General features: G+C 38.5%; 1 protein-coding gene across 2 annotated transcripts in view; it reads left to right on the top strand.

Moving 5' to 3' along the window:
• Positions 1-10,362: 10,362 nt before the first annotated feature.
• Positions 10,363-19,275, top strand: part of me31B (ATP-dependent RNA helicase me31b) — a 33,511-nt gene continuing 24,598 nt past the window's right edge. The window contains exons 1-2 of one of the 2 annotated variants that reach the window (XM_045738754.2): positions 10,363-10,713; positions 13,931-14,041. In XM_045738754.2, the coding sequence (XP_045594710.1) occupies positions 13,971-14,041 (71 nt within the window). In that variant the 5' untranslated portion in view covers positions 10,363-10,713; positions 13,931-13,970. Of the gene's footprint in view, positions 10,809-13,930; positions 14,042-19,275 lie in introns of both variants that reach the window. The other variant, XM_045738753.2, reaches the window with a different exon arrangement.

Below are 19,275 nucleotides of genomic sequence, written 5' to 3'. Positions count from 1 at the left end.
TATTGTTATAAACAGCCTCCTGGTGCTTCGGAGCTCATTAACTGCTTAATAATTGTAAACAAAGCTGCCAAAGATTGTGACAAGATGAACAGGTTCGTAAGTGCTTGCGTAAATGCTTCGTGAATCTGGCCCCAGAGCATTAACCAGAAGCGTCAATTAATTGGGGTCTGGACCAATTAATCGAATAATTACAACCTTGGGGCTTGATCCCCAAATTACTTGGAAAAGGGGGAGGGGTGAATCTACGTTAAGTATGGGAATTATAGCAAATAAAAGGGATAAATAAACTCTTAAACTTTGTTAGGCTTGTGGCCCAACTAAAACTTCAGACTCGTGGAGACCACGTGACCAACACATGGACACATTCAAAAATGGAAATAATAAAATACAATTATAGCTAATTATTTATTAATGCAAAATCTAAACAAAATCACTCCCTATATCTTAACACTCCCTAACGAGGCATTAAAGTGAACTACTTCCCTATACAAAACTGTAGCAAACTATACCTTGTCATGCGACCAGCTGTTGTTCTACTGATCTATATGGGAGGGGGTGAGAGTGGATGACCTCCCTCAGTTGTTGACCGGCCCACACTAATTCTCCCTCGCTCTGCCTTCCTCACAGCTATATAGTCGTAATGGCTTAATTTGGCACTTTCCCTTGATAATTCCCTCCCTCCCCCACAGCTGGTCAGAGCTAGGGGGGTATTCCTACGCCAGGTTCACTAAGTTTACTAGCAGGGTTTAAGTTGAACAACTAATCTCTGTCGCACTGAACAACCCAGATGGTTGGACTCTTTTAAACTGAAGGTAATTGCACAGGCATCTTAGGAAAAAGCTATTTCCGATTACAATATGACTATTTGACCTTTAAGATTACTCAATCTGGAAGGCTTTGGTGACCTGTGACCCCGGGTCGCCAAAATTGCTCCGCGTCAAAGACTAGTCCCCTGCTCGTGACGTCACTGACGGTGACTTACTCAGTATTTCGACAATTGAAAATACTCTTGATACATGAAAAGAATATATTATTGAATATAATTTGAATGAAGACTTGAATTTCTCTAAATTACTGAATTCTGTAAAATAATTCATTATACGTTGCTTAAGACAAAGGCGCCGGCCATTTTGTAATCTTAAAAACTCAAACCAAACAAATCCCCAGGGCCGGATGAAGTGTTTACCAGGGTGCTTAAAGAATACAAAGAGGAGTTTTCCGAGCCACTGTCTACCATATTTAATAAATCAATAGAGTTAGGTAGAGTGCTAGAGTCATGGAAGGTAGCTAATGTGGTACCAATTTTTAAGAAAGGAGATAGAACACTTGCGTCAAACTATCGGCCAATTAAGAACATAAGAACATAAGAACAAAGGTAACTGCAGAAGGCCTATTGGCCCATACGAGGCAGCTCCTATTCTATAACCACCCAATCCCACTCATATACTTGTCCAACCCGCGCTTGAAACAATCGAGGGACCCCACCTCCACCACGTTACGCGGCAATTGGTTCCACAAATCTACAACCCTGTTACTGAACCAGTATTTACCCAAGTCTTTCCTAAATCTAAACTTATCCAATTTATACCCATTGTTTCGTGTTCTGTCCTGTGTTGATACTTTTAATACCCTATTAATATCCCCCTTGTTATGTCCATTCACCCACTTGTAAACCTCTATCATGTCGCCCCTAACTCTTCGCCTTTCCAGTGAATGCAACTTAAGCTTTGTTAATCTTTCTTCATATGAAAGATTTCTAATTTGAGGAATTAACTTAGTCATCCTACGCTGGACATTTTCAAGTGAATTTATATCCATTCTATAATATGGCGACCAAAACTGAACTGCATAATCTAAATGGGGCCTAACTAGAGCAAGATATAGCTTGAGAACCACACCAGGTGTCTTGTTACTAACGCTGCGATTAATAAATCCAAGTGTCCGATTTGCCTTATTACGAACATTTATGCATTGATCCTTTTGTTTTAAATTCTTACTAATCATAACTCCCAGATCCCTTTCGCAATCCGACTTCGCAATCACAACACCATCTAGCTCGTATCTTGTAACTCTATCATCATTACCTAACCTCAGAACTTTACATTTATCAGCATTAAACTGCATCTGCCAATCCTTTGACCATTTCAAAACCCTATCTAGATCAACTTGAAGTGATAGTGAGTCCTCCTCCGAATTAATTTCCCTACCGATTTTCGTATCATCGGCAAATTTGCAAATGTTGCTACTCAAACCTGAATCTAAATCATTTATATATATTATAAACAACAGAGGTCCCAGGACAGAGCCTTGAGGCACTCCACTTACAACATTTTCCCACTCTGACTTGATTCCATTTATACTAACTCTCTGTTTCCTTTGGTATAGCCATGCCCTAATCCAGCTTAATATAGCACCCCCAATACCATGAGACTCTATTTTTTTAATCAGTCTTTCATGTGGCACTGTATCAAAAGCTTTGCTAAAGTCAAGGTATACAACATCGCAATCCTTACCACTATCAACTGCCTCAACAATGCTAGAATAAAAAGATAACAAATTTGTTAAACATGAACGGCCATTTATAAAACCATGTTGCGACTCAATTATTAATTTATGTTTTTCAAGATGAAGACGAATTTTATTTGCTATTATAGATTCGAGGAACTTTCCCACAATAGACGTTAGGCTAATTGGTCGATAGTTAGACGCAAGTGATCTATCTCCTTTCTTAAAAACTGGTATCACATTAGCAACTTTCCAAAACTCTGGCACTCTGCCTGACTCTATTGATTTATTAAATATGACTTTCCCACAATTAGCCTAACGTCTATTGTGGGAAAGTTACTTGAATCGATAATTGCAAATACAATTCGTCTTCATCTTGAAAAACATAAATTAATAAATGAGTCGCATGATGGTTTTACAAATGCCCGTTCATGTTTAACAAATTTGCTATCTTTTTATTCCAGCATAGTTGAGGCAGTTGATAGTGGTAAGGATTGCGATGTTGTGTACCTTGACTTTAGCAAAGCTTTTGATACAGTGCTACATGAAAGACTGATTAAAAAAATAGAGTCTCATGGTATTGGGGGTGCTATATTAAGTTGGATTAGGACATGGCTATTCCAAAGGAAACAGAGAGTTAGTATAAATGGGGTTAAGTCAGAGTGGGATAATGTTGTTAGTGGAGTGCCTCAAGGCTCTGTCCTGGGACCTCTGTTGTTTATAATATATATAAATGATTTAGATTCAGGTTTGAGGAGCAACATCTGCAAATTTGCAGATGATACAAAAATCGGTAGGGAAATTAACACGGAAGAAGACTCACTATCACTTCAAGTTGATCTAAATAGGGGTTTGAAATGGTCAAAAGATTGGCAGATGCAGTTTAATGCTGATAAATGTAAAGTTTTGAGACTAGGTAATGATGATAGAGTTACAAGATACGAGCTGAATGGTGTTGAGATTGCGAAGTCGGATTGCGAAAGGGATCTGGGAGTTATGATTAGTAAGAATTTAAAACAAAAGGATCAATGCATGAATGTTCGTAATAAGGCAAATCGGACACTCGGATTTATTAATCGAAGCGTTAGTAACAAGACACCTGGTGTGGTTCTCAAGCTATATCTTACTCTGGTTAGGCCCCATTTAGATTATGCAGTTCAGTTTTGGTCGCCGTACTATAGAATGGATATAAATTCACTTGAACGTGAATTTATATTGTGTATACAGGTATTTATATCTATATCTATTATATATTTTTTATATTTATATTTATATCTTTTATATTTATATCTTTTTATATTGTGTGCATCCTACGTGTCCAGCGTAGGATGACTAAGTTAATTCCCCAAATTAGAAATCTTTCATATGAAGAAAGATTAACAAAGCTTAAATTGCATTCACTGGAAAGGCGAAGAGTTAGGGGTGACATGATAGAGGTTTATCAGTGGATGAATGGACACAACAAAGGGGATATTAATAGGGTATTAAAAGTATCAACACAAGACAGAACACGAAATAAAGGGTATAAATTGGATAAATTTTGATTTAGGAAAGACTTGGGTAAATACTGGTTAGGTAACAGGGTTGTTGATTTGTGGAATCAATTACCGCGTAACGTGGTGGATGTGGGGTCCCTCGATTCTTTCAAGCGCGGGTTGGACATGTATATGAGTTGGATTGGGGGGTTATAGATAGGAGCTGCCTCGTATGGGCCAATAAGAACAAAGGTAGGAATAGGACTTCTGCAGTTGCCTTTGTTCTTATGTTCTTAAACCTTGTTCTTTTTTCCTAAAAATAATGAGGTTTAGTATCCAAACCCTCAAAAAAATCAATAAAATTATGCCTCAAACAAAAGCTAACCTATCTAAGAAAAATGACAATCATCAAATTGTCCAGCAACATCACCGAATGAACGTTACCAAATGCATCAAACTCCCGGCTGTCAACTGACAGCACTTCTCCAACATCAGGAAACATACATCCTACACTTAACTGATATAGCTAAATAAAATATCCCTAATCTAACAGCAAAGCTAGCTAATAAAATTCCTTGGCTCTTCATTAGCCAACCTCGTGTGTTCCCTAGAGCCGGACACACCATGCTCAACATTAAAAAATAAAAATCTATCTACAGACTGAACTTTCAGTCATCCGGGAGCGTTCCACTGAACTCTATGAAGTTCACATCCACTACTACTATCCACTCGATATGTACTATCCACTCCCCAATTAATGTCATCCTTGACATTCTGCGAATAAAAAAAACTAGTTTTATTACATATATCTAAAAATTAAAAAAAAAAAAAACCAATTTCTACTATAACTATATCACAGGTTACAGCTGACTGTACAGCCAAGTGTCCGCACTCACTGTAAGAGTGTCAATGTTGTTATTGGTCCGCCTCTCCTGTGTTCAAAAATTCTGAAAAAACAGCACAACATAATTTTCCATAACCGTTTGTTCTGGGCTTAGACAATCACACAGGGGGCTTTGATTTTAATTACTGACAAAGTTATAGAGTAGAATTTTCATATATCACTATACCAGAATAATATTTATTATAATTTGAATGAAGACTTGAATTTCTCTAAATTACTGAATTCTGTAAAATAATTCATTATACATTGCTTAAGACAAAGGCGCCGGTCATTTTGTAATGTTAACCACTAATCCCAGGAGAGATACCCCGTGCTTCCCGAGTCGGGTCACTACCGCTTGACCCCAACTCTCCAAACCCCCATGTCTATGAGAGTGAATAATTTCCTACAACAAACCCAGTTTGTTACAAAATAACAACAATAATAATCATTATTGATAATTTTTATTTACAAAAAGGTAAAATTGGTTTATAAGATTACATAAGATTGGTATTTTAACATTCTTGTACAGCCACTAACACGCATACGGTATAGGTTGGCCAATTTTTTAATTCATTAAAGAGTGAGTTCCATAGACTGGGTACTTTTATAGTGTAGTGTATCAGGCGAGGAGGAGGCGACCTAGAGGTCGCCGATTGATGAAGATTAAGCCACCCAAAAGGTGGCACGGGCATGAATAACCCGTAAGTGGTGGCCCTTCTGAGCCATTACGAGTATCAAGAGCTGATACTGGAGATCTGTGGAGGTGCAACTGCACCCTGCATGACGGGAGATTTCTTCCGTGAGGTCGCAGAGTCGTCGTTGTTGTTGTTAAAGATTTAGCTACTCAGGACGAAGTGTCTACGTAGCACGGGCTATGGTGAGCCCGTAATCGCAGAGTCCGCGGGCGCGCTTTAAGTATCCCACTCGATGCGTGCGCGCGCGCTACTTAGTCGGTTAGACACAAATTCATGGTAATACGTTTTCTTCCCACAGAAACTTCACCGCTTTGAGAAGCAGTGACTATTTGTGGTGTGGTGCTCATGGGTTTTATTACACTTATCAAGGAAAAGTTTCAGATCAAGATTAACATTTAGGAACAAGGTTTTGTACATGTAGATAGCACATGAGAATGTGTGGAGTGTATGTTTAGCATGTTAAGAGACTTAAACAGAGGGGCTGTGTGTTGTCTGAAGACAGAGTTTGTTATAATTCTGATAGCAAATTTTTGCTGAGTGATGATAGGCTTGAGGTAATTTTCAGTGGTTGAACCCCATGCACAGATACCGTATGTAAGATAAGGCTAGATTAGTGCGTAGTATAATGAGAGGAGAGCAGAGTCAGGAACATAATATCTGATTTTAGAAAGTATACCGACCGCTTTTGAGACTTTTTTGACTATGTGTTGTATGTGGGTGGTGAAGTTGAGTCTCTTGTCTATGTATAGGCCACATAACTTTCCCTCAGTTTTATTGCTAATGTTAATATTGTTTGTCTGAAGTTGGATTTGATTTGATGATTTATTACCAAATAAAATGTAGTAGGTCTTTTTTATATTTAGTGTAAGTTTGTTGGTTGATATCCATAAGTGGACTTTTTAAAATTAATTATTTACAATATTATTTAGTGTGTGGGGGTTGGGGTCTGAGTAGATGAAGGTAGTATCGTCAGCCAATAGTATAGTTCATGAATGTTTGATACAGTGCCACATGAAAGACTGATTAAAAAAACAGAGGCTCATGGTATTGGGGGTGCTATTAGGACATGGCTATTCCAAAGGAAATAGCCATGTCCTAATATGAAGTTGGATTAGGACATGGCTATTCCAAAGGAAATAGAGAGTTAGTATAAATGGCGTTAAGTCAGAGTGGGATAATGTTGTTAGTGGAGTGCCTCAAGGCTCTGTCCTGGGACCTCTGTTGTTTATAATATATATAAATGATTTAGATTCAGGTTTGAGGAGCAACATCTGCAAATTTGCAGATGATACAAAAATCGGTAGGGAAATTAACACGGAAGAAGACTCACTATCACTTCAAGTTGATCTAAATAGGGTTTTGAAATGGTCAAAAGATTGGCAGATGCAGTTTAATGCCTGATAAATGTAAAGTTCTGAGGCTAGGTAATGAGGATAGAGTTACAAGATACGAGCTAGATGGTGTTGAGAATGCGAAGTCGGATTGCGAAAGGGATCTGGGAAGTTATGATTAGTAAGAATTTAAAACAAAAGGATCAATGTATGAATGTTCGTAATAAGGCAAATAGGACACTGGAATTTATTAATCGAAGCGTTAGTAACAAGATACCTGGTGTGGTTCTTAAGCTATATCTTGCTCTGGTTAGGCCCCATTTAGATTACGCAGTTCAGTTTTGGTCGCCGTACTATAAAATGGATATAAATTCACTTGAACGTGTCCAGCGTAGGATGACTAAGTTAATTCCCCAAATTAGAAATCTTTCATATGAAGAAAGATTAACAAAGCTTAAATTGCATTCACTAGAAAGGCGAAGAGTTAGGGGTGACATGATAGAGGTTTACAAGTGGATGAATGGACACAACAAAGGGGATATTAATAGGGTATTAAAAGTATCAACACAAGACAGAACACGAAACAATGGGTATAAATTGGATAAGTTTAGATTTAGGAAAGACTTGGGTAAATACTGGTTCGGTAACAGGGTTGTTGATTTTTGGAACCAATTACCGCGTAACGTGGTGGAGGTCGGGTCCCTCGATTGTTTCAAGCATGGGTTGGACATGTTTATGAGTGGGATTGGGGGTTATAGATAGGAGCTGCCTCGTATGGGCCAATAGGCCTTCTGCAGTTACCTTTGTTCTTATGCTGCATATCTGTAACTTCCGCGGTTCCCACTTCCGAGCGGGAGCCTTGTAGCGCCCCCACTCTCAGTCTGTTACCATTTTGAGCTAGTATATTGCACCATACACATTCTGAGGATCACCATGTTGTTTAATTTCTCATTGCTGGTTGCAGTCAGGTCCTTTTACATTTAGTATTAAAATACCACCTCTGTTTGCTCTGTCCTTTCTGAACGGTGGGTGGTACTGTATCCTGGAAGATGGAATCTCCTTCAGTTATGTCTTCTCGTCCCCATGTTTCGCAGACCCATTGCTGTCAGAATTTTCAGTCTCAGCGTATGCTCACAGCGCATCAAATTTATTTACCAGGCTTCTGGCATTAGAGTAAAAGCAGTTTAAGCTCCTGACATTGTTTCTATAGGGGAAGGGGAGTTGAACTATAGCTCCTACATTCACACATTATTATTCCGTCCCTTTGGTTTTGTGGCTACTTGTCGTTAGGGATGTATAGGATCAACAGTGCACAGTTTATTAGATACAGTCTGAATACACTTGAGAGTGTTCAGACTTGATAACTTATTCAAGGATTTTAGTAAGTACCATAATGCAATCTGGGAGTGAAGATTATTATAGTTTTAATTGCTGATTTATTTTCTCATTGATTTATTGTTCTTATTACTGATTTATTTCTGAGGACTTGACTGCAAATGGCCTTTTATGCTGGGTAATTGTTGATCAAAGGTAGTTTTGGGTTGTTGATCCACATGTGCAGATATCGTAGGTGAGATATGGATAGATGAATTAATAATATGCTACCAATGAAGAGCGAAGTACTAGTATAGGATTTTACAGAGAATGCCTATTGTTCTTGAAGCTTTTATGTTAGATTTTGTAAATGGCAATTGAAATTCAGTTTGTTCTCAATATGTCATTGACAACATGCCAGTATCATACCCTCGAGGGCCACGAGGCTAACAACTCTGCAACCTGACATGACAACGCTGATCTCATGTTTTTTTCAATGTTAATGATTTCAATGTTAATTTTTTCAATGGTAATGTTTTTTTCACCCACAGGGTTATAAACACATGGAACCTCATACCTGCTGAAGCCGTAAATGCTAAAACTCTGTTAACCTTTAAACTACGGCTGGAAAAGCTGTAGTTTCCTGCCCTCGTCGAGGCCGCTAGTGTTAGGGGCTCTCAGGTAAAACAGGGGGTCAACACTTAATACTAAAAAAGAAATAAGCTAACAAAATGAGACCATTCATGGAAAATAACAAATGAATGCAAAAAAAATGACACTTAAGGATGACAGGCTGCTAGGATACAGTTCCGGAGGGGAGGTTGCAATGATAGTAGACACAATAATGTGTGGATACCATCTCACATAGGTGTTGTCCAGCATGACGACACAGACAAGGCAGCGAACACTACACGTGAGAAGCCTGAAATTGAGTTGAATATGTTCCAATCTCTGCTGTAAAAGCTGCAATATTTCAGAATATTAGGGAAGGCAGAAGAGCAGTTACTGACACTCAAAGGCTAGAAAGCACGAGTATAGAGAGCTATGACGATTATGTGCCTCTGTAATCCTTTACACCACCGCCCACGGGATGGGTATGGGGTGCATAATAAAGAAAGAAATTGAAATATGACATATTTAGAAGCTATAATTATATGTACGGGCAACATAAAACATCCAGTAGACAGCGTGACATTGTAATTGCCAGAATTAGGCTGGGATATCGATTTCTATAGCAGATGGCTGCAGGTTAATGTTTTTTAGTTTAATTCATTTATTATGCGCCCCATACCAATCTTGTGGGCGGTAGTGGAAAGGGTTACAGAGGCACATAATGGGCTCAGGGACTGAACCCCACAATTCATTTAGCTAAGCTAGTTACAATCGTGATAAGCTGGTTACAAAATTCAATGCACATCGTCACATCAACAATGGGCTCGAGACCGACCTCAAGTAGTTTCTAAATTAAGCAACTGACATATGTGGAGAGCTAGTGTCACAATTTATATATTTGTCCTGCATACCGCCCCCCATCCAGTGGACAGCGGTGGGCAGCAGCACATTGCTGTGTATACCTAAGCTTGTTAATAATGTACAAAAAACTATATATTGTCTTTCAAATTGTGTATTTCTTTATAATTACTGTAAGTTATAGCTACTACTACTAGTACTAACTAATTAATTTTGTATTTATTAGAAATTTGTTCATTTCTCGAAATTAATATGTAAATAAAGTTTAAATTACTTTAGGTATTTCATGGCCGTTGAATGTATTAGAGATTCGTTATGTCTCGTATATTTTAAATTATAATAGATCGAGTGTATTAAAAACAACGGAGGTCTATAATTTTGTTCATTAAGTAATTACACTTAATTTAGTGTAGTATGCTTTAATAGTAATTCGTAGGGAAGAATATATTTGTAAAGATAAATAAGAAATTTAAACTATCGTCAACTTTCTATCATTTTTGACAGCTGGGAGGAAGGGTTGCCACTTTTCCCATTACACACCTAATTATATCACACTCCCGTAAACGAAATAGTGTCAGTGGAATGGGAAATAAATAAGAGATGCAAGATAACTTAGTATGGATAACTAAGGAGAGTAAATAGGCGGCAAAAGGGACAAATATGTGGAGAATTTAGCAATATTGCGCAGGAAGCGAGGCACTTGGCACGAGGCAACAACAAACGGTGGATCCAACGGTCTTCCCTTCGTCGTGATTCGTGAGAAAGGAATGATCACTTGCAGGCTTTCATCCGCCCAATAAGCGACTTCATAGTAACTTTTACCATGTTCCAAACACCGCCCGAGCGCCAGCCACACCGGGGCAACTAAGACGAGACCCGCCTAGTGCAATATGAACATAGAAAAACGCTGCGAAAAGTGTGTTTTTGGCGTCCCGAGTGATAACTGAATTTAAGGCTGCTCGCCATATTGATTACGCGGCGGGGGACGACTAATAATTTTCTTTATCTGGGATCATCGGCGCTGATAGTGTTCCCGGGTGAGTATGGCGGGTCGGGGCTGGCGGCGGGGGTGTGCGAGGCCGCAATGGTGGTGGCAGGGAGGGACAGACGGCAGAAGATGGCAAGATTTTAGGTAATTTGTCATGGCGGTTCGTCCTTGTTTTGGCCTCTCAGCTGATCCCAATTGACAACTTGATGAAAATTTTCTCTCTCTCAGTTGTCGTTTCTAGTTATTTTAGCTCTCCCAGAGTGGTCCTTCTGACACGATTAACCCTTTAAAGTGTTCAATGGCCTAACATAAATACAAAAAATGGCCGCAGACGCAATTTATTTAGCGTATATTGGCAGCTCTGTTGTTTGGGAGCATTTGTTTACATTTCTGACGTGTGAGGTGGGTGTTGATTTTCACTTTGTTTTCTTGGTTAATTTTGAGCAATTAACGATTGGTTTAGCATTCTGTAAAATTTGGTTAATAAACTTTTTGATTGGGTTTATATTTTAATCCATAATTCTGGCATTTGCTTTCGCCTCTTAAACTTTTGACAGCATTAACTATCTTCTTGGTTTATAGGAATTTAATTTCATGAGCAACTGTACAATTTTAGGGAACATGTAACATAACAGTGTCAAATTAGTTTATGTACTTTAATTTTGACCAGTTTTTTTAATAACTTATAAATTCTTTGTGTTTAATTCGACAAAAGTTCTGTATCATTGACTTTGTAATTACTGATATTGAGTGATGTATGATTTAGATCTAATTCTTCCTTTGTGTGAACACAACCTTGTATTATAATAAGGCAACCCATTCTGAATACAGGTAGTTCATTGTATTTTGACAATTTCCCAAAGGTCAAAAACTGATGTACTAAAAATAGTGGTTTGCAAAAGTGATGCTGTCCAGTTTTCTGTTCATGAATTCTTTAGTAGGTTAGGTTTGGGCAGTTTAGTACAAAAGTTGAGCAACATTGGGAAAGCTTCAGAGAATTCTGAAGAAAGAGCAAATCTTCTTTAGATTTATTACTTTTAGAATGTAGTTACTTTAATTGCTTATAAATTACAGTACTGCAGTTGCAAAAATGTTGGGTTTAAAGTAAATTGCCAGTTACCTAATACTATAATTGGGAACTGGCTACAGGTATCTACAAAGATATTTATATTTTCTTGCCTAACCTTGTGTGTAGCTACATATGAACATGCATCATTGTCTAGTTTGGATGCAAGAGTTTCTAAAATCTAGCCCAGCTAATTATGCATTTAGACTATAAAATGAGCATTCATGAAACTGAATTTAGTACTGTAGTGGCTACATTAACCACTTGGAGAACGGTTATTGGAAATTGTTGATTTTCAGGGTAATGCAGTTAATTATATGAAGATATAAAATTGATCTTGGCTTTACATGTTCGATGTAAAGATGGATATTAAAGCTCTCGGATGTAAATAAAAAAGATAATACACCTGAAATGTCCAGAGGATAAAACATGAAGTTGGCATAGTTCAGCACCAGGCATTGACAAGTGCCAGACACGACCTCCACCCCAGAGGGACATGATAAATGTTCACTTAGGTTTCAAATCTTTCTTTCTGCATAAACTAATACTGTAATTCTATAATGAAAAATTTAGATTTTTGTTTGTGCAAAGGCAGGTATGACCATTAATCCATAGCCACTGTCTACCTTGAACCTAGTTTAAATTTCTTGGTGGGCCACGAATGGTTAGGCACACTTCCTTTTGTTCGTCTGTATAGATAGGTACCAAAGTTTTTTTTTTTTTTTTTTTTTTTTTTTTTTTTTTTTTTTTTCTGGCAACTGTTGTGAGGTTGCATCCTGGGGTGGAGGGGAAAGTTGGAATCTTGGCAAGTTTGAAATATGCATATACAGTGTACCTGTACACAGGCATAATGTCCTTGAAAAGCAACTAACTACAATAGTTATTTGAGTAACTGTTGCAGGATTACTAAAATTTTGTAGGGAGATTTGGGGGAGGTTGGTCACTTGTGTAGCTTGTGACCTACTTTGTGCCACTGATAAACATGATCAAATGAAGTTTGATCTGAAATTTTAGTTTATATGTAGGTCATCTTGATTTTGGAGCTTGGTGTCCCTGCAGCCTGGTCCTCGACAAGACCTCCTTTTTGTTAAATAACCCCAGGAAGCATCCCGTAGCAACTGTCTTTACTCCCAGGTACCTATTTACTACTAGGTAAACAGGGGCATCAGGATGAAAAACTGCCCCTTTGTTTCCACCTTTGCCGTGGATCGAATCTGAAACCTTAGGACTACGAATTTCGAGCACTGTTCCACTCGGCCATCAGGCTGTATGCAATGTATTTTGCATATATTCAGGAGAGAACATATCCAGATTTTAAGCCTGCATGTGGCTAAATTTGTAAATGGCAGGTAATTTGGCCTTTTCATTAGACTTGATTCTGTGGTTCTGTTTGAAATTGTACACTGTAAAAGTAGTGGAAAGATAAATACATACCTAATAAGATTCACTTTGATATATAAAAAGCCATTATTAAAGTACATTACTGTGAATACAGTACTATTTATACACAAATCACAATAGTGTGATATATCAAATAAGCCCACAAGGGCTGTGATGAGGGTCCAAACTTGCATCCAGGATGATCCCAGATGCGCCAAGATGATTAAGGCACATCTGGGATCACCCTGGACGAAAGTTCGAACCCTCATCACGACTCTTGTGGACTTATTCATTTTATTTTACACTACTGTTTATTCCCTGAAGTTTGGAATAATGTTCTGTGACTATATATACAGAACAAGAATTTATACCTGTTGGTTTTTAGCCATGTTAATATTTAGTTGACAAAAGTATGCCCCTCAAAAGTCAAGCCTGGCCTCGGTCCTGGCTTGGGGAGAAAAAAAGACTCGGAACCCCATAAACCAACCAGCAGCCTTGGTTCTTGTAAATTGAACTTGGAAATAGTTACACTATGGTTTAATGCATTACCTCTGTGAAGGGGCAAATGGTATCTTGACTAATTTTTGCAAGATTTTTGAAGTAAAGATATTTTTTTTTTTAGCAAGGTTTGAAGACGAATGGTTGGAAGGATTAGACTTGCAATTCTACATGTAATAAGTTTACAATCTCAACTTCATGCAGTAATTAGACCTTGTCTTTTTAAATGTTATAGGTTTTTATAGTGAAACCTATAGTATTTATTTAATTTTAGTTTTTTATACCTATATCTAATAACAAGTATTATCTTATTATTTTCCAGTATTGAAGTAGGACCCACAAAAGATCCACGCTATTACACCATGGCAGACATGGCAACATTACCCAATCATACCTCCCCTATGAAAACAATGATAAATAGCCAGGTTGTCAAGTAAGGAATGATTTTCACTGTACTTTGTATATTGTCTAGTAACTTGTCAAACTTTCTGTAATTGTGTATTTTTTGTTTTATTATTACAGGATATGGTACTGTGTGCAAATTATTTGCCAATTTTATGCATGCCATATTTGGTTGGAAATACTAAATTGGTTTGGAAAAGTTTATTGTTGTACAACTTTAATTTTTAAAATTAATCTAGAGTATCTAAGTTTTGGAATACAGTACAGTAACTTGTAAATGTAATCATAAGCTAGGTTACTTGCTTTATAATTTGCACATTATATTGAATTTATGCTAGTTTCAATGATTATAGAATTTCTACAGTACTAGATGTGTTCAGTATGTTAACCTTTCAACTGTGCAATTGGGATCATTTCATTGGTGTGCCTGTCAACCAAGAGGTGTAATGCAAGATTTAAAACTTATGGGGGTACATGAGACTTGTACTTGGACATAAGGCTTCCTCGAGCCTCCCAAAAGTGGGTGCTGTCTTGGGACTTGAGGCACCAATCCTAGGTGTGAGGGGCCTCGGTACCGAAAGCGACCATAAGTAGCACATACAGTACTGCAGCAACGTCTTGCAACACTGCCATGCAGCTTGTGCTCGCTGCATCACTCGATAATGGATAAAAAATGCACTTATTTAACCCTTAACCTTGTACTGTAATTTAATGCCATGTCAGTGGTGTGCCAAAAGTCCCCCCCCCCCCCTTTTTTTTTTTTTTTTTTTTTTTTTTTTTTTTTTTTTTTTTTTTTTTCCTCCTCCTCTCTCTCTAATATCGACACCTTGGTTTAAAAGTTTAATTCATTCAGATAGTTCGTACACCAAAGGTCCATACACCAAACTAATTTTCCCACAAAAAATAATGCAAATTGAATTAATCTGTTCTACACAGAAAAAATATTAACTTGTAATAGTTTATATAGAATACTACTCGTGTGTGTGTGTGTGTGTGTTTTTTTTTTTTTACTAAACTTGGTACCTAGCCTTTATTGAGGACATTTGTTGGTGTATGGAAGAGGGGGGGGGTTAGCATTTAGAAGGAAGCCCCCCCCCCCCCCCCCCTTTCCATTCTAACATCTGGCACTGATGCCATTTCTGGGGTGTACTGTTTTGCAGGCAAACTGCTAAGGCCTGGTTGTGGCTCCCCGGCTGATTCTCGTCAAGAATCTGTCTATAGACACTTGTTTTACCTACTACAGAAAAGTGTTAATAAAGGACATCGGTCATTAAAAAGATTAACACAATGGCCTGCAACAGCTTTATCTGCCAGTCTTTTCAGCAAAACTTTGCAGTTCTTCCCATACTGCACTCATTTTCTTAACACTTTTGCTCGGCTGACGACTCTATGCTGAGTCGTCCATAAAACGGGGGCAAGTCCGGCGATGACTATGCTGAGTCGTCGGTATGGCAACAGTAGTGGCGTTTTTCGGGAAGGTCTTGCTGCGGTTTTGGACATTACATGCATATACTCTTGTAGGAAATTTTATTGCGAACACAATGATGCCAAAATGAAGTTGACCAGACCTACACACTAGAATGTAACACCACTATACATATAAACTGAAAATAAAAACATTAATAGTGTAACCCATGCTAAATGTGTACACCAAATATTACAGTACCACTAATGGTTTACACCGGAACCAAAGGTACACTTCCAAAAAGGAAATGCTACACAGGATTAAAAAACGCTGCCACCATCTGCCTTGTTCATTAACTATAATCGAGCAACACGGCAAGAAACCTTGCTCGACTTAGGAGTCCTCTTTAACTCCCATTAATTATGGGACAGTTGTTGGCAAACTATATCCAGAAACTAAGGGATTCAACAATTGACACAGATGGGAAGTTTAACATGAGTTTATTGAACAAATTATGAAATTCACCACTATAAATCCCTACTTTAACACTAGCAGTACTGGCAATTGTTACGGGATCCAGACAAGGAAACGCATTAAAGATCACACACATTACCTTAATTAACACTTTCGCGCTTTATATTAGAGATAACTCGTCGCCGTTTTCTCTTACGATTCCGCATAACTGCCTACTTTTCTCGTCCATCGAAAAAATATTTCTATAAATTCCATTTTTTAACCGAAATGGATGGGGATACTATTGTTTTGTAGAGAATTTATTTGCGAATGTTTTGGTACCAGAATGAATATTATATCACAAACTTCTATGAGTAAAAAAAAAAAAAATACACAAAGTATGTTTGGGGGTGTGGCGAGCGTGTGGCAGTGGGTTCCCTTTAGCCGTTGATATATCCAACACGTGGGAAATATTTGTATGTGTTATGTATATGTCTGTGTAGGGAATTTTACTGCGATCACTGTCATACAAATTATAAAATGTTTCAACAAGTATAAACATGACAAACATCAAACGAACGAAAACAATGCGTTCGTTTCTGCCGTGAACGCATACTGAGCGACGTGGTTCTATATTTGGCGCTTCTCTTACACATGCTTTGTACAAATGTTATACAGTTCATCTTATAGAAAATTTTATTGCGAACACATTGGTATAAAAAAGAAATACGTACATAGAAAAGTAGGGTCAGGAAACGTATAAACTTTCCAAGCATGATTTCCCCCGTGTTTTCGCCAGTGCGCTCGCGGCTAACTACTCTCCACTTCACACACTCTTGCGGGTGGGCAGTTGCCTATATTAAACATTCATATGCATATGTCCGTGTAGAGAATTTTATTGCGATTCCAATGATACCAAAATTAGCGATGTAGGACAACTGTAGGCTTCGCAACCATTAAGAGTGGAAACGTTTTGTTGCTGTTTGGCGCTCTCGGCGAGTGATCTGCATAGTTTTTTATTTGGTGTTGATACTCCTTATGCTTGGGCGGCATTTTATAGGTATGCTCCTATAGACAATTTCATTGCGAACACAGTGATACCAAATTTAAATACGTGCGCCTTCAATTATTGTTAGGACAGTCAAAAGAGTGTACACTTTTCGGTCTTACCGCGTAGGCGCGCGAAGTGCCGAAAGCATCTGGGGTATTGTTTTTTTTTTTGAGCGCCGAGAGCACGAAAGTGTCAAGACCCCTCTCAGTCTGGTGGATTCACTCTGTCTCCTGAGGCTCACCTGCAGCCTCACTGACCTGCAGCCTCACACTACCTCCGACACTCCAGCCCTCTGTCTCCTAACTATCATACAGGGGTATATATACAACTGAATCAGAAGGGGGGGAACATTTTACACTGTTGTGGGAAAGTCTGGTGTGGACCTGTTCCCAGCTGATTCAGCCAACTCGAAAAAAGTGTGTTTTGCACACCTAAATGGTTGGTCAGCACATTAGGGTTGCAGCTTCCCATGATGTACAAAAAAGCAATCAAGCTGTACCATTAAGTTGTTTGTAAAGACCATCAGGGTTATTCATAAACAGGAACAAGCTGACTAGGGAGGAGCCAGAAAATATTTCAGCTCTAGCTGAATCTGAGGTCACAGGCTGATCTTACCAGGACGTTCTCATGGTGAGTTATGGGTGTACTCTCCAGGCGTTAAAAGGTGAAGGGACGACGACGTTTTGGTCCGTCCTGGACCATTCTCAAGTCGATTGTGATGAGGAAGTAGGGATGGGCAAGAGAGGGGTGAGGCGCAAAGGTGTAGTAGAGGGGATAGTAGGAAAACGAACTGCAGAGGGCCCTCTGCAGTTTTCCTACTATCCCCTCTACTACACCTTTGCTCCTCACCCCTCTCTTGCCTATTTATTGCCTGTCTCTACTTCATCACAATCGACTTAAGAATGGTCCAGGACGGACCGAAACGTTGTCGTCCCTTTACCTTCTAGTGTGGTCTGGTCAACTTACTTTAGCCACGTTATTGTGACTCATCGCCTGCACCAAAGTGAAACACATAGGACATCTCAATTCTCGTTCTAAGTGTAGTGTTCTCATTTTATTGCTCCTGTGCGCTCCCATGTAGCATGCTCTCATTTTCTCAGTTTCTCGCCGGTCTTTTGGGATTTATATGCATTTAGTCATGTAGAAATTTTATTTGCAAATACATTGATACCAAAATGAAAGACCTGGGACCAGAATTGAGATAACAAAGTTGAAACGAGCATACCCATTTTATTACTCTTTATTAGAGCTCGCGCGGGTAACACTGTCACTTTCTCTGTTTGCTATGGGTGGTACGCCGGGCATTTGGACTTTATATTTGCATATACTCCTGTAGGGAACTCTATTGCAAACACACTGATACCAAAATGAAAGACCTAGGACGAGACACTGTCTTAGGTCTGTCTCTTGTTGCTGCTCCTTGTGAAAGGCTAAGAGTTCTTCGGTGGTCAGTTTTTTTAACTGTTCTCCATCAGCACCATCCAACTCGAAGCCCAATTTCAGGCCTAGAGAAAAAAGTTAAGAGGCACTGCAGGTTCAGGCTCAAACCCCTTGGTCTCATTGTTTTTGGAACACATTCGGGCCACAATTTTCTAAAATTTCCCCCCTTTTCCTAGCTCCAACAATGAATCCTCCAAGTATGGAGGATGAGCAGGAGCAGAGTTTAGACGCAGGGCCTCGAGTAGCAAACTTTTCTCCTGTAGATTTTTTTATGGTAGGGTTCCTTTGGCAGTGATGTGAGTAGGTCTGGCAGTGTTCAGGTGTTGACACTTACCAGCGTACTTAAACCCAACAGTGCGGTGAGCGTTGCTGTAAAATTGTTTTGCATAATTTTTTCTCTCCAGTAATATTGCTAAATAGTGTGCAATTTGGGGAATTTCTACAGTAAAATGTAGAACATTACTATGCTAAAAATAATGGTGCTTCTATTAAAAAAAGAAAGGGGGGGGGAGCATAAGAAATAATGGCATTTTGCTGCGTTTATAAAATATAGAATAAAATGCAGCAACATGCTCATTATTATTTGTTAAATTTTGCCCTCCAGGTGGCAATCCTAGAAGGCATTGGCTGCATATCCACCCTGTGGATCCTTCTTACTAAAATTATTATTTTGTGCGTCGGACTGATTCTTGTATCTCTTATCGCTGAATTATGCAAGAGTTCCACTAACTAGGTGGTGTTATCATAACCTAGTTAAAAAGTGCATAACCAGTATCATCAATACTGGTTATGCACTTGTATAAATTTGTATAAAATTCATTTCTTAATGTGAAAAATTTCAACGGTGATACTAAAAAAGAGATTTGGTTTTAAAGTTTTCACTATTCATATTTCAAAGATTTTTGAGCTCTTTTTG

Source organism: Procambarus clarkii, chromosome 43 (genome assembly GCF_040958095.1).
Source record: "Procambarus clarkii isolate CNS0578487 chromosome 43, FALCON_Pclarkii_2.0, whole genome shotgun sequence".
NCBI classification, from domain to species: domain Eukaryota; kingdom Metazoa; phylum Arthropoda; class Malacostraca; order Decapoda; family Cambaridae; genus Procambarus; species Procambarus clarkii.
The sequence above is the reverse complement of the archived record's forward strand: the minus strand, read 5'-3'. Positions and strand labels throughout refer to the sequence as shown.